The 22,124-nt window shown below is 43.4% G+C and overlaps 1 protein-coding gene and 1 long non-coding RNA gene across 2 annotated transcripts in view; one reads left to right on the top strand and one right to left on the bottom strand.

Moving 5' to 3' along the window:
* Nucleotides 1-22,124, top strand: part of CSMD1 (CUB and Sushi multiple domains 1) — a 1,645,367-nt gene that overhangs the window by 945,745 nt on the left and 677,498 nt on the right. The window contains exon 6 of the mRNA XM_040490416.1: nt 19,410-19,487. Coding sequence (XP_040346350.1) covers nt 19,410-19,487 — 78 coding nt within the window. The remainder of the gene's footprint in view (nt 1-19,409; nt 19,488-22,124) is intronic.
* Nucleotides 3,039-11,519, bottom strand: LOC121039599 (uncharacterized). Its single transcript, XR_005794871.1, has 3 exons — nt 11,405-11,519; nt 7,302-7,371; nt 3,039-3,164 (listed from the first exon to the last, which is right to left on the bottom strand). It is a non-coding gene; the product is annotated as an uncharacterized LOC121039599 (long non-coding RNA).

Below are 22,124 nucleotides of genomic sequence, written 5' to 3'. Positions count from 1 at the left end.
ATGGTCTCTGTGTCCTCCCAAGTTCTCCCGATGTTTTCACTAAGAACACAGCAGCACAAGCATCTCCCTTTGCCTTCCCTCCAATTGCCATGGCAACCACCTCTGCTTCCTCTGAGACCAGGCTCTCTACTGGTACACGGACTCCCACCCCTCGTCCTGATTCTAGGGCTTGACACCTTCTCTTCTCCTGAACCAGCATTGTTCTCCTCTCCTCTAGATCATTTCCATTAGACACGAACTTGCTATATGGTGTCGGGGGGAGACTATCACACACCCAAGCAGGAAAAACAACAGCATGCCCCTGGCCCTACAATCTCCACCAGCAACCACCCTAACTTCCTGCTTCCCTTTCCAACAAAAAAATTTCAGAGGTGATCCCTATACTGGTCACCTAGAATCTTCATGTTTCTAGGCCCATTCGGTGAAGCCTCTGTCCCCATCACGGGAATGAAAACACTCTTGTCAAAGTCGCCATTGTCCTCCGGGTAGCCAAATCCAATGGCAGTCCCCAGCCCTCAGGTTGCTGGGCCTTCCCGACAGCACTGAACTCTTTACACTTGGGCTTCCTTCACACAATCCCCTTCCGGAGTCTCAGGGGTACTGTCGGCTCCCTCACCGCTCTCCTCACCGCCCATGCCTTTGCGTCCCTTGCTGAAAACTCATCTTCCAGGGGTTCTGAGCATCGTTCCCGGTCTCCTCCAACAGTGTGGAAGAGTTTATGCATAAACTTCTTAGGATATCATTTCTAAATGCATAAAATAAAATAATAGGAGACCAAACAAAACTGGTTGTTTTGAACTACTGTCATCAACATATTTTAAAAAACTTTTAATGTTTATTTATTTTTGAGAGAGACAGAGACAGAATGTGAGCAGGAGAGGGGCAGAGAGAGAGGGAGACACAGAATCTGAAGCAGGCTCCAGGCTTTGAGCTGTCAGCACAGAGCCCGACGCGGGGCTCGAACTCACGAACCGTGAGATCATGACCTGAGCCAAAGTCAGACGCTTATCTGACTGAGCTCCCCAGGCGCCCCCAGTCATCAACATACTTAAAAGAGAATTTGTAAATAGTGATGAAGGTGCTTCTTTAGTGAAGTGGTGACTCTATTAGCTAAGATGTTCTGAATTAGAAAATTATATTTTGAGGTATCTGTGGTAACTGTGTAATGTGATAAGAAAATATCTGTGCTTTCTGTTGGTAACCAGGTACTGTTAATATTATTATGGTTTGTTGCCTATACTAATAAATGAATCGGGGGGAGGCTTATTTTCAGTTAGAAGTTAGTTGAGGGTGCCTGGGTGGCCTAGTCGGTTAAACATCCGACTTCAGCTCAGGTCATGATCTCACAGTTTGTGGGTTCCAGCCCCGTGTCGGGCTCTGTGCTGACAGCTCGGAGCCCGGAGCCTGCTTCAGATTCTGTGTCTCCCTCTCTCTCTGCCCCTCCCCTGCTTGCACTCTGTCTATCTCTCTCCCTCTCTCTCTTAAAAACAAATAAATATTATAAAAAGAAGTTAGTTGAAATAAAAGTCTATTTTTTTTTTCTTATTTGAATTCATGGACTCCTGAATTCTAGCCATGACACCAGTGTGAACGCCCTGTTTGCATAGGAAGCCTGGCACAGAGATCAGTTCTCATTTCCTTGTCTGTTTCCTCTTACAGCCTGGAGCAGAGGTTCTCAAGCCCTTTAGACTGAGGACTACTGAGAATCCCAAACACGTTTGCGTGTATGCATGATAGCTGTTGACGTTTAATATATCAGAAATTATATTTATAGAAATTTTTAAATGTTAATTTCATTTAAATTGATAATAATAAACCCACTAAAGTTAACAGAATTTCAGGTTTTATGAGAATAACCATATTTTCCAAAAACAAAGACCAAAAGAAAAATAAGTAGATTGAAGACTAACACCATTTTATATTTTTGCAAAACATTTTAACATTGGGCTCGGAGGAAGAGGCTGCTATTCACATCTACTTCTATCTTAAACACATTGTGCCATGTTGTTTTGGTTGAAGTGAATGAAGAAAATCACAGTGCACATAGATGGGTATGTGTAAAATAGAGAAATATTTTAAGACTTTTTAGAGAATTATTGGATATTTTTAATACCGTACAAACATTAATCAATGGGTGTTTCTTAAAGTTAGTCGCTATATAGAATCTTAAACCTTATAAAGTTTTTATATTCTATTATGATAAAATCCATTGGTCAATTTTGCATTTTGAATGGATCTTTTACCCGCGCATGGCTTCAGTGTATAATGCATGGATCGTTATATGCTTATAGGTTAGTTGAGTTATTCATATTTCTGTTTGTTGGTATAAATATCTTAATAAGAATATATATTATACAATGTCTTTAAAAAATTATGTCTATCAATATCACTGCCCATTTCCACAGACAATTCTAAGTATTGGAAAGTTGTAAAGATCAGAGGTAGATACTAGATTTCTAGAATTCTAATATTTGCTTGAAAACTCGAATTTCACCAGCAGCAAAAATATCATCTGGTTATTTTACAGGGATAATAGCTGACTATTCATTTTCAAATGAGTATCACCTAATACCCAGTTGTGAAAATCTGAGTATCTGAAGATAAGCATTATTCCAAGATGGCCTCAGGATCATACATACCCATTGAGTAAATATGACTTATCCCTCCTATGATTAGGTTATACTTTCTGGCACAGCTGGCTTCAGAAAAGGGCCATTCCCCCTCTCCCTCCAATGGGCCCTTCCCAGGGGTCCTTCCTAGGAAAAGAGACTGTGTGTGTGAGAGATTGAACATGAGGGAGATTCCCCATTGCACTGAAGGTGAATGGGGCCACACAGCAGGGACCCTGCTCAACAAGAAGACAGGGACCTCAGTCAACAATCACAGCATCATGATCTCATTAGCAACCTGAATGAACCTGGAGGAAGGTTCTTCCAAGGGCCCCCAGGTGAGAAGTCAGCTGAGCCTCCTCCTTTGAGTGTCTGAGACCTCAAGTGGGCCGTACGTGGATTTCGGACCAACAGAACTGTGAGAGAGTATACCCTTGCTGGTCTAAGGCACTGAGTTTGGAGTTATGGAGCCATAACAACTAGGACACTCACCAGAGTCCATTAGTCTTTCCTTCAAGTACAAATGGTGTCCATGGAAAAGCAGCCAGTTCGTCCCTGAAATCAAAGAACCATGTGAGTGTTTCTCCTCAAGACAATACCACATTGTCATGCAGCAGAAGTTCTTAATAAGTGCTTCCATTTCACCAAGCAGAACACCACGAGGACATGCGCTCAAGGCCTGAGATTGCATGAAATTAATTATTTTCCTTGCTTCATCCTTGGCATTCTTAAGTGAACTTGAGTGTCATGGAGAACATGATGGCTGTGACAGCTCGTTGGCGCCAGGGTCCTGATTCATACAAAGGCACAACAGTTTTAGCTACCGTTGCTTTTGTACACAGTGAAACAAGTACATACTTAGCATGAAAGTGGATACAGCTTTGATCCAATAGTCCCCTCCAAGGATCCTGATGCCCTCTGCCATGTGCGTCGCTCCTTGAGGACAACTACTATGGCTCATGTCATCTATTTTCTGTTGGGTCTTGAGGGCCGATAAGTCCCCCCCCCCTCAAGGTGGTCTCCCACCCCAGTCTCATGTGACCAAACTCTTGGGTCCATGTCTAGTAATAGGCAAATCAAACTCGCCTCACCCAAACCATGTCATTTTCCTGTTCAACCTTATCCTCTGCAGTCTGCAGCATCTCATACTAGGGGATGTTTCTCTTCCACTTGCTCAGAACAGAAGCCAAAGTAAAAATTTATATTTTGTGTAACAATATAATTAGAAAACCTAAGAGAACCTTCGTTCATAACCGGGAATCCAGAAAAAAGCTACTCTGAGGCAATTTACAGAACCCTGTGCTACAACATACCTCATGCCTCAATTGAACATTTATACTCATAGGAACTTTGTCCCCTGTGTTGTTTTCTCTACAGTTGTTAGTGGCAAAATTTGGGGGATATTGGCAGGAGGTAAGAAGGCGTATAGATCGTAGAAAAAATCAAAAATAAGGGAGCAGAATTTTTTCATGAAGGAATGATTTGAGACCTTGGATTGGGGCAGATACTATCTTAGATTTAGTCAAGATTACAAGTTTAAGCAGTATGTGGATTCCTTAGGTAGTGTGGCTTCAAACTATTAAATACCCCTTTAGGTTCATCTTAATTTTTATGGAAATTTGATTCCATTATATTTAAATTTATTTTTGCCTTCAAATGTTTGCCTCCCCAAATTGAAGATATCTGCATTTCCATCCCTTAAAACAGGTGTTTGCTGAAGCCTCTGACAAATCCCTATGTGTACGATATACACTAAATCCAGCCCCTTTAAATAGACTCTTTTGGGTTTTGGTGACGGTAGGAGACAAGGGAAGAAGGGGTCTAGATGTATGTGTGGCATTTATGTTTATCAGTGTTTTTTCCATCACCACCGTGACCGTTACTAAACAGAATTCCTCATTCTCTGCTGTTTCCCTCATACAGCATCTCTCAGAAAATGCTCTGTAATTAATCACTCAAAAATGGCTCAAGATGGCTCATTCAGACAGAAATTTTATTGTTCCCATGTAAAGATTTTACAATTCCGTCCCTTTTTATCACCACATTAAGTTTGATTTAATATACCATTTAATGAAATTAATGAGGCTTTCTCAAAGCATTGGGGGAAATCGGCAAAATAATAGTACTTACAAAATAAGAAAAATTAAGATAAAAGCAAAGACAGAGGAAACAATCTGGAGCAGCGAATGCCGTGAGAATTCACAAAGAAAACATTCTGAAAGTGGATTTGTCTCTCGTGCCATGTGCTAGAATGCGGGATGCTGTCCTATTCTCAGGGGCTGAAGCCAAACCAAAATGTCACGTGCGCTGACAACTTTCCTGGGTTTGGCAGTGTAATCCCGGTAAATCGTTGGACAGGGCCCACTACGAAAGCTGAGCGGGGAGGTCGTCCGATCTACGCCCTCCCGTCCTCGCTCGGGAAGATCCACAGCCCTGAGCCCAGGCGCACACTTGCGCACGTGCCCGTGCATCCCTGGTCTGAGGGACCAAGGACTGGACTTGGGAGTTGAGTGAGAAGCGTCTGAATGTGCAGAGACCAGAGAGAGAAAGAGATGTTTTCAGGGCAGCTCCTCCTCCTGTTATTCAAGAGGCACGGCCGTCAGATGCTCACCTCCTGTGGGCCGCAGTGAGCAGGGCTGGTTTCTGAAGGCTTCACCAGGAGCCAGCTTCTGAAGGCCCCCATGAGCCAGGCCCCCCATGCTCCGTGTACAGGCCTACCACTAGGAATCCTCTGAGCCTCCCCGCGGGTCGGCGGACACAAATATGCTGTCATCCTTTGTGCGAGAGAATAAAAGCCTCGGGTACAGACACCGTGAGCGCTCTCTACCGTGAGACGCCCTCCAGGTTTCAGACAGTCAGCACCTGGTGAACGCGGGACAGCGGTCACGGGCCCTGAGAAGTCTGTGGTGGCAGGGAAGAAATAGCTGTCACAGAATTTGCAGTCTGAAAGGACACGTGTATGTACTGAAGAACTGATGCAAACAGTTTACCTTGTGCAGTGAACACCTTTGCACAAACAGAAGCGGGAGGGGTGGTACCAGGAGTTGCCCCAGAGAGATGTTCCAGTGGATTCCCTCCTAGAGAATCCAGTGGATTCTCTACCTGATTTCTTCCATGAATTGCTAGAATTAGGATCTTTGGTCAACACTCTACATCCACAGGGATACACTGATCTTTCAACAAGCTTCACTTTGTCCACCTCACCAGGTGTGTGTAAGAATATCTCAGGGGCACCTGGGTGGCTCAGTTGTTAAATGACTGATTCCTCATTTCAACTCAGGTCATGGGTTCGAGCCTCGTGTTGGGCTCTGCCCTGATAGCACAAAGCTTGCTTGGGATTCTCTCTCTCTCTCCCCCCTTTCCCTCTGCCTCTCTGTTATGCACACACTCTCTCTCAAAAATAAAATTAATAAAACTTAAAAAAGTACTTTAAAAAAGGGAACATGCTTACTGACTTGCTGGTTGAAAAATGCTATCTCATTTCTGTTTGCATTTAAAATAATTAAGGTGTTTATTCCTTTATTCTTTAAGATCATTTGACTGTTACTGTCTCATGGTCTATATACAGTGTTCTATGGGGAGTTTGTTATATATTGTTTTAAGTATATATATATACACATATACATGTATATGTATATGTGTATATATATATAAAATCTGAGAACAATTTCTTTAGTAGGATGTTTTGTTGGTTTATTTATTATTATTATTATTTTGAATGAAAAACAGGTGCCAATTTCTCTGCTAGAGATTAACATAACAGGATCTTGTCCTAGCTCCTCGGGGACTATACTCAGGGCGTTTACAGTTTCCTCCCTGGTGTCCTGTCTGTGGTGAGGTTAAGGAAAGAAGCTGAAGAAGGGAGAGACAGTGATACTTCACAATGAGTGCAAACAGGAACTGGAAAGTTCTCCCTCCTGTTGCAAAGTATCTTTCAAGTGCTTGGCATGCCTAAGAAGAGCCAGAGATCACACCTAGGTGCTTTTATTTGTTATGTCAATTACTGTTCACAACTCTGTGAGGCAGGACACTTAATCTTTATTAAACAGAAGAGGTACCTGAGGTTTCAGGACATCTTAACCTGTCAAGGTGACGGCAATAAGAAGTTTCAGGAGGATGATGAGATCTCACATCAAACTCCAAAATCAATGCTGTCTAAGGGTGAGGCTTTTGCTATGAAAAGAATCAAGGGTTTGACAAATGCAAATCTGGAAGTGCCCTCAGTGGATGTCTTTGTCTCTTCAGGCTGCTGTAACAAATTACCACCGTGGTGTCCCATAATCAACAAATACTTATTCCCCATAGTTCTGGAGGCCAAAAAGATCCAGTTTCTGGTGAGGGCCCATTCTCTGGCTCCAAGATGGCAGAAGGGGACAAGGGATCTCTCTGGGACCTCCGCCACAAGGGCACTAATTTCATTCCCTAATCACCTACCTAAGGCCTTGCCTCCTAACACCATCACGCTGGGGGTTAGGACTTCAACATATGAATTAGATGGTAGACGCAAACATCTGGACCATAGCGGTACATAGTTTAGTGCACACTGATTGCCCAGTACAAGGACAGGGCCTCTTCTACGTGAGCGATGCTCACGCTTGTTCAATTTTCCCCGATGGCTCTGCCCAGCAGCATGCTTCCCACTGTGTACAGAGCACAGCACTGCTCTTGCAGGGGATGCGCCAGCGCCCTTACCTTCCAGAAGAAGACACAGAGGTCCAGGCTGGAGCCCTGCTCTGGGGTAAATACCATCCACATTGTCTGCCTAGAACAAGAATGAGGACACCGAATATCAGGCTCTTGGAAATTCAAGTCCTTCATTTAATTGATGAGAAAAAGATGAGGCCCTTGGCTCAGGATTTCAGACACTTTCAGAAGTGAGACTGATGCTCAGATCTCCGGATGTCGAGGACAGTCCCCCTTCCTGCTGAACCAGACATTTCACAAAGTGGGTGCCCACCTGCCAAGGAAGGTGGCTTCTCCTCATAGTCCAGCTGGGAGAGCTGGGGAAACGGCAGTGGAAAATCTCTCCACGGGGTAGAACACAGACATGAAGAGTGTGTTGAGGGAAAAAGACTCAACATCTTTATTGGCAAGTGTGAATTTTCTGAGCTAATTATGCATACATCCCTCTGAATAATATCTACATCTTAACACACAGAAGATGGGGAAGGAGAAAAGGTGTTTCCAGGGCACACAATGTCACTCTCTCTCTTTTTTTAATCTTCTCCCTTTCTCCAGAATGTCTCCAATTGGTGTCTCCTTCTTGTCCCCTCTTGTGTCCCTTGGTCCCCTCCATCCCCTGTGTTTCGAAGGAAATGACCTGAAATTAACTTATGTGGGAAAAAACAATAAATCACTACAGAGTTAAGGAAAAAATCTTTCAATCCCAAAGTGTTCCAAGTTAAATCTTGAATGTTCTTATCTCTGACAACTTAAATTGCAGGGAATATATACTATTTACTTGAGGTCCATGATTTGTTAAGCACACAGAGACAGATAAAGTTAACTGCCTTCCTTCCAATAAAAACTTTTATTGTAATTACCCTTCAAGTTGGCAAAGGATCCAATAACCAAGTGTTTGTGGGTATCCCACAAGAATCCTTCTATCACCTGATCACGATCATTGATGCAATAATATAACTTCACAAATGAAAACTTTCTCTTTCAATTTAGTGACGTTAGACTAAGTCCGATAGTCAACCAACAAAAAGTATCAACAGTAAAACTTTTAACGTTGTACAGTATTGGCAATAAATAGCTGAGACTTTTCAGATCCAAAAGATCACTTGTAACACCTTAGAGAGGATGATTTCTCCAACAAACAAAAGATTCTGGCTGCTGAAAAATAACAAATAGTAACAAACAAATCTGATAATGTAGTTCCTAAAACTCAGTTGTCCGTTTTCCTCATGGGTCCATGTGAGGGCATCATAAAATCTAATAGACAATGTAAGAATGGATAGCTGAGTGTGGGCTAACTTACAAGGGAGCCTCTGGCAAAATAGCCTAATAAAGAAAAGACAATAGTTATTTATTTCTACATTACATATATACATGTATATGTATATATGTTCTAATGAGAAGCTCCCCATAAAATAAACAAAATAATGTATGGACCATGAGATCATGATAGTATGACTTAAAGAATAGAAGAATAAGCACATTCATTACTTTAAATGCATGTAAATATCTATAGCATTTTTCAACTACCAAGTTAAACATTTTTTTTTTTTTTTTTGGGTAAAATTCAATGTTGGCAAAGGTGCTATAGTCAAGATATTCTTAAATAAACTGCTGAGGTAAACTGGTATAGTTCTTCTAAAAAATCAGTTTAATACTGCAGATTAAGAGCCTTGACTAAAGAATATCAGTTCTAGCAACGTATTCCGCGAATATGGTCAGAATTTACTGATGTGGTCAAAAGGTGTTTGGTGTTATAAACAATTGTCAGGAGCGAGAAAATGTCTGTGAGGGAACTAAATATGTGGAAAGCATTTTTTTTTCAAAACTATTCAAAGACCTCAATAAATCTAGTTAAAAAAAACTATGTAATGACAAGAAAAAATGCTCAAAGAATCATACAAGCAGAATAAAAATATATTGACACTTTTCTTTGTATTCTGCAGATATCATGTGTGTCTTTACCTCTAAACCCTTTTAACTCATATATGTAATGCACATAGGGTTGGAAATAAATACACAAATAATAGTAACAGTGGTCATCTTTAGATGATTTGTTCAGTCACTTTTGTTTTCTTTCTGATAATTTTTAGGTTTTCCCAATTTTCCTGCCACGTCCACATACTACTCAATTATAAATAAAAACGTTCTATAGGGAAGGAAAACAAAATCAATTCTGTGTGACTCAGTGCACATCTTTTGTTAGAACAGCATCAACGTTAACAGACATTTGAGTCTAAGTAAGTAACATATGAGTTCATCAAAGCATTTCTTTGATAATTATTCAGGAGCAAATCACATTCTGGCTTTGAAAATTTAACGTTGTAAAAAGACATGTCGACTCATATACAAATACGATAAAGCCTTGGTTTGTGAGCATAATTTGTTCTGGAAACATGCTTGTAATCTAAAACACTTGCATATCAAAAAAAATTCTCACATAAGAAAAAACGGAAACTCAGATTATTGGTTCCACAACCCAAAAAATATCCATACGAAAATGATTACAATACTGTAATATAACGCAAAAGTATTGAAAAATACAAACTATAAAGAAAAATAAACACATTAACCTGCACTTTGAAAACCTTCGTGGCTGGTGTGAGAGAGATAAGAGAGAGGAGGGTTATTTTGTAGAATGACTTTCACTAATGGAATCACTGCTATCTACTGGCTCCATGGAATCTTTTTCTACATGTGGGCCAGTGTATGCACTTGAAAGGATGTTGCCTACAGAACAGTATTAATAAACTCTTGTCATACACTGTGTTTAATGTAACTGGCAATAGGGCAGCAGAGGAAAGGGTCTCTATCTGCAGGCATCCTGACCTAGAATGAATCAGAGCATTCCTAAGCTTCCTCTTGGATGGAAAGGCCAAGGCCTGTGCATAGGTGCTTGGAAGTGACAGAACATACATGCGTGCCACCTGTGGGCACCTTCCAACGTTCTGAAAAATCACCCATTCCTGCCAAACATCGTGGCCTGAGATGAAGTATCTGAGCACGGGAGACGATCACCCAGAGTCCTGGAGAGAGGGAGAGAGGGGGAGAGAGAGAGAGAGAGAGAGAGAGAGAGAGAGAACCGTTGGCTCAGTTGTGATCATGTCATATTGGGCATCACGCACTACGCATATTGCAAGACATCGCTTACTTATCAAGTTAAGATTTATTAGAAATGTTTGCCCGTCTTGTGGAACACTCGCCAAACAAGCTCCTCACGGTCCAAGGTTTTACTGTATTTAAGCGTTATATCTTATGTTGTAATAACAAACTTTTCATGATAAGAAAATTTTACACTGCCAAACGGTTAAAGTGAGTGGCATACTGCATAAAGGAGGCAGGCCGCCTGGGTGGCTCAGTCGGTTAAGCTTCCGACTTCAGCTCAGGTCGTGATCTCGCGGTCGGTGAGTTCGAGCCCCACGTCGGGCTCTGTGCTGACAGCTCAGAGCCTGGAGCCTGTTTCAGATTCTGTGTGTGTCTCTCTCTGACCCTCCCCCATTCATGCTCTGTCTCAAAAATAAATAAAACGTTAAAAAAAATTAAAAAAAAAAAAAAGGAGGCAGCAGGGCCCCCTGGAGAGGCAAGCAGGCTGTAGAATCAGATGTCCGAGCCGAATCGGCTCTACCAGTAGCCGTGTAACCCAGGATAAAGCAATTAACCTCGCTGTAAGTCGTGATTTTGCTGGAAATGGTTGTAATCATGGCGGAACTCTTACCACACTGTGATGGGATAGAATAGGAGGCACGCACAGCACTCTGCTGGAGTCAAATGCGTACTGATTTAAACATTATTGGTAAATAATCACAGCACGGTAGTAATAATTTATTGAAGTATTGATGACAATACTTCCATGGGATCCGTGGCTGGGGGGGGTGGGTAGTTACAGCAGTGTGTGGATACCAGACAACAAACCAGGAAGCCTGTGAACAAGGAGTGGCCAAAGGGGCAGGGACACACGGGGGCGGGGAGGGTGATCTGGGCGGGGCTGGTACCCCCCCGCTCCCGCCCCCCGACCTCTGTAGAAGGAGCTCACTGTGCCTGTGACCCCAGCACCGTGCGGGAGTGCAAGTGGAGAACTGACCAGAAGACCTAGCGGTAGGGAAGCCACAGCTCACCTTGCTCAAGGCTGTTTTCAGATTCAAGATAGGAGGAGACGGGGCCGGGGCGTGGCCCTTCTCCGGAGCTTCGCTTCACGCCTCAGTTACCCCCAGAGCAGAGCGGGAAGCCGAGGCTCCTCCCCCTGACGCAGCGTCAGGCCGCAGGACCCAGAGCTACTCACGCACGCGCCTGCGTCCTTCTCGCGAGGCTGGGGCTAGCGCGAGGCTTCACCTCCTGACCCGCCGCGTTTTATCGTTTTATCACCGCGCTGCTGCCGGGGAGGGGTGAGTACGGGGCAGTGGGAAGCTTGAGAGCTGCAAAGAACCTTCCCGTAGCTGTGTGTTGGTGTCATTTTCTTATTCTTAGTTACTGTTGTTAATCTCCTCCTGGGCCTGACTCGTAAATTGCACTTTATTCCAGGTGTGCACACGTGAGTAGGACAGGTGGTAGGTCAGAGAGGGGTCTGTGCTGCCGGTGGGTTCGGGCGTCCGCTGGGGTCTGGGGCGGTGTTCCCGGTGGGTCAGTGGGAGCCAGTGGAGCGGTAACACAGTTGGTTTGGGGGGTTTCTCCCGCTGCTCCCCGGGAGAGGACAGAGGGGGGACCGCGGCAGCCCATGGGACCATCCAGTCTCTCTGCGTGCTTGCTCTCTGGTTCAGCATTCAGTTTTGTTTTGTCTCGGTTTATGAAGACGGGAAGTAAAACAGTACGTTTCTGTGATAATGGAATTGATCAAGCAGGAAAAAAAAAAAGTTTGTGCAGAAAGAGGAGGAATTATGGCACTGTGTTTTTGAGGTGCTGAGCTCTCGTAGAGACTGGTTTTAGATGGGGAAATGGGCCCATCGTCTATCATAATGGACATAATGAGAGATTGTGTGCATACGGATTATCAGTGTCTACACCAACCATACATTAATGATAATTAACCAGAATAGGAAATTGAGGCAATACTTACATGTTTACTGATCCTTGTTTAACTATGGGGGCATTTTGCTTTGGGCTTTAAACATTGCTTTTTAATGTTTGTTTATTTTTGAGAGAGAGAGAGACACAGACAGAGTGAGAGTGGGAGGGGCAGAGAGAGAGGGAGACACAGAATCTGAAGCAGCTCCAGGCACAGAGCTGGATGTGGGGCTCGGACCCATAAACCGCGAGGTCATGACCTGAGCTGAAGTCAGACGCTCAACCGACTGAGCCACTCAGGGCCCCTAAACATTTTCTTTAACGTGTATTTAATCTGAAATTTGTACACTCTTATTATAAACAATAATGAAATCTAATGAAGACATGTTAATTTGGTTGGGGGTACTAGGTAATTAGATCTATTAATGAAGCAATTGAGTATTTTGAAGGCATTTCTAAAAAATGAGGGAACAAATATTCTTAGGGGAAGAAGTGAGTTTTACAGTAAAAAATGCAAGCCACTGGAATTGCTCAAGATATAACATTTTCAAAACATTTACTTTTCTCTTCAAAAAAGATTGATAAAACTCTAGGAGATACTACAAAAGTGTAGTTTTTCCCCCCCCACTAATAAAGGAAAGCAGAAAATGTGCCTAACAACCATGAACCAGAACCAGTTTTTTGTGAAGAATGACATTTCTACCAATTCAAGAATAAATAGACATAAAAATGGAAATTTAAAATAAATCATATTTACTAAGGGGACAATATAAAAAGACAATCTAAATACAAAAGATTAATAGCTTGTAGGATATAATTGCTTACTTGCCAAATTAAATAAAAAACAACTGATTAATTGCAAGTCGAAGAGAACAAGAGTGTTTCTGACAATGAGACAAGGTCAAATACTTTCATATGTATATCTGTTATGTACTTAAGTACTTTATACACTGATATTAGATGCTACATGTACATTTATATTAATTTAGTAAAATTAATGAGTATGAGAATCTGAGTCAATCATAAGTGCAATGAACAGGGTTTATATTTTTATTTGCAAACCTTGAATTCTTGAGATAGTCATTGCTGTGTATGCATGACGCAATTTCCTCTGTGAGTTGTAAGGTTTCTCAGTGGTTTCTGTCCCTGTATTTAGTAAATTTGTTTTGTTTGAAACAATGGTGCATTTATTTTATTTATTTGAGATGATCCGAGCTCTCCTTTATAGGGAGAGCATTGTTGCAGACATTGGTACGGGAAGCTCCAGGATGTCATTGGTGGAAGATACGGCTTCCTAACAGAGGTGTCATGAGCATGAGGACCTTTGTGAAGGCCAGGCGGCCCTTGCCGGGGACAAGGCGGGGAACCTGGAAAGCATCCAGGACTGAGCTCGATTAGGACCCCATCATGGATGTAGGAGGGGAAGGATGTTCCCTTTGGAAAGGGTTGAGAAAGCCGTCGCTTTACGTAGAAACAGTAATATTTTTTTTTTATTTTTTTTTCAACGTTTATTTATTTTTGAGACAGAGAGAGGCAGAGCATGAACAGGGGAGGGGCAGAGACAGAGGGAGACACAGAATCTGAAACAGGCTGCAGGCTCTGAGGGTCAGCACAGAGCCCGACGCGGGGCTTGAACTCACGGGCCGTGAGATCATGACCTGAGCAGAAGTCGGACGCTTAAGCCACCCAGGCGCCCCTAGAAACAGTAATATTTATCTCTTATCATATTGCCACTCTAAACATAGTTATGAAAAACTGTTGTCATTTCGATATAGTGGTTCTTCCCTCAAATTTCCAAACTACCTAAAGTGGGATTTAGCCTGACCCTGACAGATTATAGCGAAAGAAGCTGATATAAGAAAAAGAAAGAAAGAAAGAAAGGAAGAAAGAAAGAAAGAAAGAATAACATATCCTCTCAATTGTTATTTTCCAATCTTTTCTACTCTTAACCTGCAAATGTTATCCCTAGAATTTTTCACCTTATTAAATGTCCTTATAGGAAAGGAACTGAAGATACCTATTTGAAGATGCTAAATCTGAATTACTGAGAAATGATCTTAGGCAGGATAGACCAGTGAGTCTCAGACTCTAGTGATAGCATTTATCCAGCTGTCTCTTCCCCACCAAACAAAGTAATGAAGAGAAAGGAAAACAAAATAAAACAAAACAAAGCAAAACAAACAAACAAAAAAAAAGCAAAGCCAGGTGGCCGTGCTAAAAATTTGTAGCTTGAGGCCAGGCCCAGCTCCAGAGTTCCTGATTCCATACATCTGAGGTTGACCCAAAAATTAGCGTGGCTGTCATTCAGGAGATGCAGCCGTATCATCCACTGTAAGACTTGAGACTGAATGCGCTAAACACTTCTGTCCATGAGAACTTTAGGCTGCTGGCAGAGGTGGCCCTGGGTAAGCGATCTTTCTGGAGATGCTCCCATCTGTCTGCCCTACTGTCTCCCTCTCCTCCTGCATCTTTTCTGGCAAGAGGAACTCTTCATCCAGGTCTGCGGAGAGCCACCGGAGGGGCAGGAGGCCACTGGATGGAGGAAAAGAGGGGACATGGGAGGAGGGCCCTTGGAGGAACGCCCAAGCCAACTGCCCTTTCTTTATAATGTCATCGGGAACCAGTGCTGTGCAATTAGAAGACCCAACAACTAGAAACAAATTAGGACTCAGTGGAGCAGGTAGTCTTCATTACAGCGCCATCTTGTTGGGAAAAAAAATCCTCGGTGGAATGACCTTCACACAACTGCATACAGTTATTTACAACATTCCAGAGTTCATCAGGCTCCCAGATAGGACGTGTGTATTTAGAGCCCATTATCGTGCCCTGAAAGCTACTCTTTTTATTTCTTTTTATTTTCTGAATGCGTTGAGTTCTGTTTGTGTTAATCTGTTTCTTTTGGGCGACGTTTGCTTTAGTTTCATGCTCTTTATTATCTCCCATTGATTATCTTGTTCGTTACTTATTGTGCATTCATCTCTTCTCTCCTGAGTAACTTCAAGACAAAGTTACTACAGCCCAAGTCAGCGGTTATGATGAGTGAGGCACATGAAGGCGTTCCCCAGTTCAAGTTAAACCATTGTCCTGGGGAGTCTGACAGACAAGGTCACTGCAGCCAGCAGCACTGTGGTGAGGGCAGGTGCCAGATCTCCTTCTCCCACCAGACAGAGAGAAGGATGAGGAAGATGTCAGGTGAGGAGGGAGCACACAGGAGAAGAAAGACCCTTGATGCCCATTGATGCTTCTCTGCTAGGCAGTTGAACGTTAGGGAGCAGGATGCCCCCCAGGGCATGTCCTTTGGGGTTAACACCCTTGGAAGGAGGAGAAAGCAGCTGTCCTGGGTTTCCTGGAGGTCCTAAACAGTCCCAGCGATGCACAGGGTGCTTGGAGTTGAACTTGCTCCCCTTTGGGACTTGTATACGCTCATGTGCATTAGTGTGGTCGGCCCCTGGAGGGTATGACCCCGGGAGAGGTGGCTGTCTGGAGGTCAGCATTCCCTGAAAGGGGCTGACACTGAACACTACCCACCGACCAGTCCATCCACGAAGGGGCATCTCCGTGGCATGTCTCCAATATCCACCAGGAGTGGCTGCACTGTTAGGAGTCCCCTGGTCTGGCTGCAGTACCGGCCGTAACGACCTGCTTGAGCCGCATGACCACACTGGGCTAATTCACTCATTTCTCATCTGCCCTGTTGGGAAGAGCTCTTCAAAGTCTATAAAGCACTTCCACACTCTCATTTTCCCCCTGGTGAAATTCACAGCAAAGGGACTGACAGTCGATTAAAAGATTTAGCAACTGAGTTTGTGGTGTTTAAGTGATTTGTCAGATTACGTGACCATATTAATGGGGGTAAGATTCAGAGTCCAAGGCCAGACTCCTTTAGATTATGCCAAGAAGGGAGTGCTTGAAACCCCCATATGCCACTAAACAGGTGGGCTCATCAAAAGAGATCCTGTGAATAAGAACATTTTGGAAAAAATGATTCAGCAGTCCCTTAGGTAGAAATAGTCCCAACTTGCCATCATAATGGTGTAACTGTGAAGAATTGGCTCCAAAGCAAAGGTCGGTGTTGACAGTAGCTACGTACAGTCATGTCTGACACGGAGTCTGCTCTTCACTTGGCTGGTGGACCTCCAGTGTCCTGGGTCCTCTCCTTTCCTGCCACATCCCAGCACACGCCCTGTCCCGGGGCATCCCCCAGGGTCTCAGGCAGGTGCTGCCCCATCCCAGGAGTGCTCTCCAGTCCTCTTGTGCCCCAGCGTGTGCCCCACACTCTGTGTCCCAGCAGCCCGTAGACAGACTGTCAGGGCTCATCATCAGAGCTGGCCCCGCCTCGTTCTCAGTGCCTTGGCAGCAAGATCCCAAATGTCCAGGTACCCTGCCACCGTGTCTTACCTAGAGTTGTGTGTCTCAGCCTTGGTGGTGAAAGCCGCGACCCATCACCCTACCCATCTGGCGGCAGCTTTGTCTTGGCCGCTCCTGAACCCCAAATCTGCTCGGTGGTGAGCACTTCCCCATCCTTCCCAAGAGGCTTCGTGTGATTCCCTCCTTGGGGGAGGTTTTTTCAATGATGCCTTTCCCCTGCAAAGGTGTGGTCAGTGCCAACGGGAGGGAATTGCTTCCTTCCTCAAATGCAAGAGCTTGCTTTTTAAGAGGGAGGTGGGAAGTGAGGTAGAATCAGCTTTTATTTTATTGCAGAAAGAAAGTAAAAGTAAAAGTATCAGTAGACTATGCTTTCCCTTCAACTTTGGTGACGTTGAGATGATTTCGAAGGCCAGGTACAGGGCTCTCTGTCATCTTTGGCTTCCTTCCTTTTAGGGGGTCTCCACCTCCATACCTCCCACACTCAAGCTGGCAGAACACAAGGGTTCTGCCTTGTGGGTTCTGAGTGGGGAGATCTGTATCCCAGTCACATATCTTACTCTCCGTGTACTTCCGACAAATCTGTGAGCCTTGGTTTCCCGGCTCCCTGGTATGAGTAAAGGTCTGTACAAGACCTACCTGAGTGGTGGGAGAATTAAACACCATGGTGGGTTTGAAGACGCGTCCCACAATGTAAGCCGTTAACCAGTGTCCGTGTGAAGAGGCAGGTGAAATGTGCAGTGTGGGACTCTGAGAAGCAGAGATGTGGAGACCTGTACCCAGGGGGCCAGAAAGTCCACCGACGAGATGGTGGCAGAGTGCAGAGGGGACACATGTTCAGTGACATCAGCTATAGAACAACCCGAAGAGCGCTTGCTGTGGCCACCGCTAGGGCACACGTCTGAATACACAGATAGGAGAGTAAGAGCAAACACCGTCAGGCATGGAGTCTATCGTGTGCTCCCCTGGGTTATGTTCGTTATGTCTGCACCTTCCTCATACAGCCTTCCCACCCCTGCATTCGACATCAGCATGCCCACTGCGTTAGGGCTCTGCAGAGAATCAGAGCTAATGGGCTCCATATGATTTTTTATAAGAAATTGGCTTTCCCAGTTATGGGAGCTGAGAAGTCCCAAGACCTGTAGGGCAAGTGGGTGAGGTGGAGACCCATAAGGGCTGATGGTGTAGTTACGATCCACAGGCTGGCAGGCTCAAGACCCAGGGAGAGCTGATGTTTCAGTTTAAATCTTAAGGCAGGAAAAGCAGCAGCAACAACAACAGCAGTGGAACTAATATCCCAATGTGAAGACAGACAGGCAGGGAGAGTTTTTTGCTACTCAGGAGAATGTCAGCATTTTTTTTTTTTTTTTTCTATTCAGGCCATCTACTGATTAGATATGTCCCACCCAGATTAGGGAGAGCAGTTTGCTTTACTTAGTTGATCTAAATATTAATCACATTCACAAAGCACTGTCACAGAAATACCCAGGATACTGTTTGACCAAATATCTGGGCACTCTGTACCCACTCAAGTTGACACATGAAATTAACCACCACCTCACTTTACAGAGAAATTAACAGATTCTGAGTTAAGTGACTTACCCAGACCGCATAGCTACCAAGTTGTTAGCAAAGATTTGAACCCGGATCTGCATACTTTGAGTTACTCTAGGTCGTCTCATTTGTGTGCATGATAACTGTTCAAATTAAATATTATATTGTTAATATAAATATTGAATTATTTAAAAGTACTTTTTAAGGTTTTTAGAGACAGAGACAGAGCGTGAGTGGGGGTGGGGCAGAGAGAGAGGGAGACACAGAATCTGAAGCAGGCTCCAGGCTCTGAGCTGTCAGCACAGAGCCTGACGCGGGGCCGGAACTCACAAACTGCGAGACCATGACCTGAGCCGAAGTCAGACACTCAACTGACTAAGCCACCCGGGTGCCCCTTAAATTATTATTTTAATGTAAATAACAATAATATATTTTTACTACTTAAAAGACTTTTAAATCAAAATATTATTTCCTAGTTTCTTCTCAAGAAATGCCTCCTTAGTTTTTGTTTTCTAGAAATGACCAGAAAAGTGAAACTTCTTAAAATGTTTGATGCAGGACCTGAAATCACTAAGGAACATAAATTTAAGCTTGAGAACTATGACCCTAGAAACCAATGTCATGTATGCCTTTCTTTTTTTTTTTTTTAATGCTGTCTATAGATAACAAGCATCTAGGAGGATTTTCATTCTTTTATTTAACATCTTATCCCCAGCACTGATTTCCCATATGAGCTCCCCATGAATGTATGTATGTTAAACTTTGTACTATTAAATAACTACATGACTAAATAAATGAGCAGCTTACACTTTATCTAAAAATTATCATGAACGCAGCAAACTTACAAAGCTCTAGAGTCACTGCACCTTCGTTGAGAGAGCAGTCTGCCTGAGTACTTGTTGAAATGGTGGTGATTTCTAGATGGGCCATCGCTAGTGTCGAAGGTAAACCACAGCCCACATCATTTTTACCTTCTGACACTGCTGTTATAAGATGCGATCTTGCTGCCTGATAGCCTTGCATTAATTATTCACAAGCTCTTGTACTTCATTTGCTTTGCATCATTAACCTCTTAGAACGTGTCCCACTTTCCAGAGGTTGGTAAGCACGCAGTCATGACTCAAAATGCTGTGAGGATAAAGCACTATTTTGTGATATCCCTTTGACTCTTACCTACTAATGGCTTTATTTTGTTTCTTGCAGTGAAAAAGGCAATTGAATTGAAGTCAAGAGGAGTCAAGATGATGCCCAGCAAGGACAGTAGTCATAAAAACTCCGTCTGTAAGTCCTCTTTTCTTTCTATATGAGGATTGATATGTCAATTAGAGGGGACACAGAGGAGAGAACGGATGCATCCTGGAGAAGTAATCCCATAAACTGCTTTTCTCGCTTCCCCTCTTTCTACTTTTCTACCTGCGAAAGTATTTGCTGGAAGAAAGAACGTGCACTGGCTTCACATTGTTGGGGAAGAATGTCCTGTTGACATTGTCCTAAATGAATCCGCTAAGTGTGTTTCCAATCTGTCTTGACTCTCTGCTCTCAATGGTCAGTGTGAGGCTGGACCTTCCGATTTCTCTCATGAATAAGTGTTCCACGGCTAGCATTTGATCCCTGCTTCCCTCCATTCTTGTATGGATCTTTAGGATATGGAAGTCTGGTCTTAGCATTTTCCTGTTACGATGTTCTCGGTCATCTGTCACCTGAAGAATAAAATAGCTTTAGGGCAAATCCTGAGTCCTTCCAAAGAGGAAATACGTACATGTATATACATGTACATAAAGACCACATGTATACAGGGTCCATTTGCATATGCCTGGCATGTGGTAGTACTCCGTCACTAGCTGTTGGATGACGGGAGGTGTCTCCTACCACCTACTTTTCTAGTGTCTTCTCCTGGAAGTCTCTCGTTATTACTCAGCTGAAGGGACCACCTTGCCATGCCTTGGATGATGTCACAGTGCCTCTCTGCCAGAAGTAACCTGTCTCCCTTCACTGAACGCAGAAACTCATGTCATGCTTAGAGACTCCCCTCCCCCTCTGAAGGCTCTCCTGACTCCCAGGCATGGTTAGCTGGTCCCTCGTTTGGTTCTTACCTCTGTGACATCATTTATTTTGTCAGTTTCACGGTGCGTTTACCTGTCCTACGAAATACAGCTCCGCAGGCCCCATGGTGATACCCAGGCGGGTTCATTTCCGGTGTGGTCCTTGCTCAGGCACCGTTGTTCCTTTTAGGACTTTCAAGCTGTCGAGTTGCCTTTTCTGTTCATTCCTGGTGACTTCTTCTGGTGTCCCTACTTACCTGCTCTCTTTGTGCTCCTTGTCCAGTGTTTGGGATCTACGCATTTTATCCATTTTCCCACTGCCTAGCATTTAGTAGAGATGGAAATCTTGGCATGGACATCTTGAGCTCCCTCAGCCCAACCAGCTCTGATTTTATCTGCGTGATGTATTGGGCTTCTGCATGAAGTTTTCTCCGTGACAGATACTCTACAACAGCTAATAAATAAGCAAAAATAGCAATATAAATCTTTTAAAAATCACTTTGTAGAATGACCTACTTCTGCTTCTCCGTATCCCATTTGTATGGTATCTTACTCATTGCCTGTGGAACAGGGTCCATTGACTATACGATGACCCTGTTCCCTGGCCACTGAAGAGGACAGAGAAGTAGACTCAGACTCCTAGGATGTAAGTGTCAGATACAGGGCATGTCTTAGATCTCTCAGGCTACCATAACAAAGTACCCTAGATTGGGTGGTTTCAATTTATGTCACATGGTTCTAGAGGCTGGAAAGTCTGAGATCAAGGCAGACGGAAGTTCTGATGAGGATTGCTTCCTGGTTTATAGATAGATAGCTGTCGTCTCTTGTATCCTTATATGGTGGAGGGAGAAATCATCTCTGCTGTCCCTTATCAAGGCACTTATCCCATCATGAAGGTTCATGCTCATGACCTCCTTACCTTCCAAAGGCCCACATCCAGATACCATCACACTGGATGTTAGGATTTCAATAAAACAATTTTGAGAGGATGCAAAGATTCAGTCTATCAAAGGACGTATTACTAGAACTCTGACTAACCCAGGTCCTTAGGTACCACACACACACAAAGTCAATCTGTAAATACTTTCATTACACTTTCTGTTTGATAATCATGGAAAGTGCCATTCAAATCAGATTGGACTAAAAAAAAAAAAATGGAATCCAGATGAAGGCAGAAAACAACTAAGTGACAGAGAAAGAAAGGGAGGGTTTTATTAATAAAGTTTTGATAGTTTTTATTGCTAGCTTTTAATTCTGGATGTTCAGTAGGGTAGGGGATGTGGTATTTATAATAGTTTTGTACTTTATATTTTATAGTTGAACACCTTACAGAGATGACCCACAGTAATGTAGAACCACACAGCTGCTGAACCTTCCCATTACATCAGTATTAGGTCAACACCGAACTTCTCTGCTAGAGCAAAATGTAGACGGAAGCTATCTTTGTAAAGAGAATGTCTCTCTGTCCTTATCTGAACATGAAGTGACAAAGGCCTGATTACTCACTTGGTGTGAAAAAGGATGCTGTCCTTTCTCCAAACAGCATTAAACTTGGTTTTGGTTGTGAGACATGAGAGTTAATTATTAGAAAAAAATGAGGATCGAAGAAACTGAGGGCCTTCTGAGGTCCACGATATAATAAATAATAAAATGTTATTTACACAGAAGTCGTGGCCAGAAAACTAAGTGACGTGTTTCCTAGAGAAACGGACTTGGACTTTGAAGACAAGGATTCCGTGGTTGTAAAAGTATGAAGGGTAGCCAAGGTCAGGTTTCATCATTTATGAAATTAAAACAATAACATTTTAATTAATGCTTAATTTAACGTTTTAATTTGGTCAAGTGGGTAAAGCAAGGTGTTTATAGATTGCCCTCT

This window comes from Herpailurus yagouaroundi, unplaced genomic scaffold (genome assembly GCF_014898765.1).
Source record: "Herpailurus yagouaroundi ecotype Mexico unplaced genomic scaffold, PumYag 181, whole genome shotgun sequence".
NCBI classification, from domain to species: Eukaryota; Metazoa; Chordata; class Mammalia; order Carnivora; family Felidae; genus Herpailurus; species Herpailurus yagouaroundi.
The sequence above is the reverse complement of the archived record's forward strand: the minus strand, read 5'-3'. Positions and strand labels throughout refer to the sequence as shown.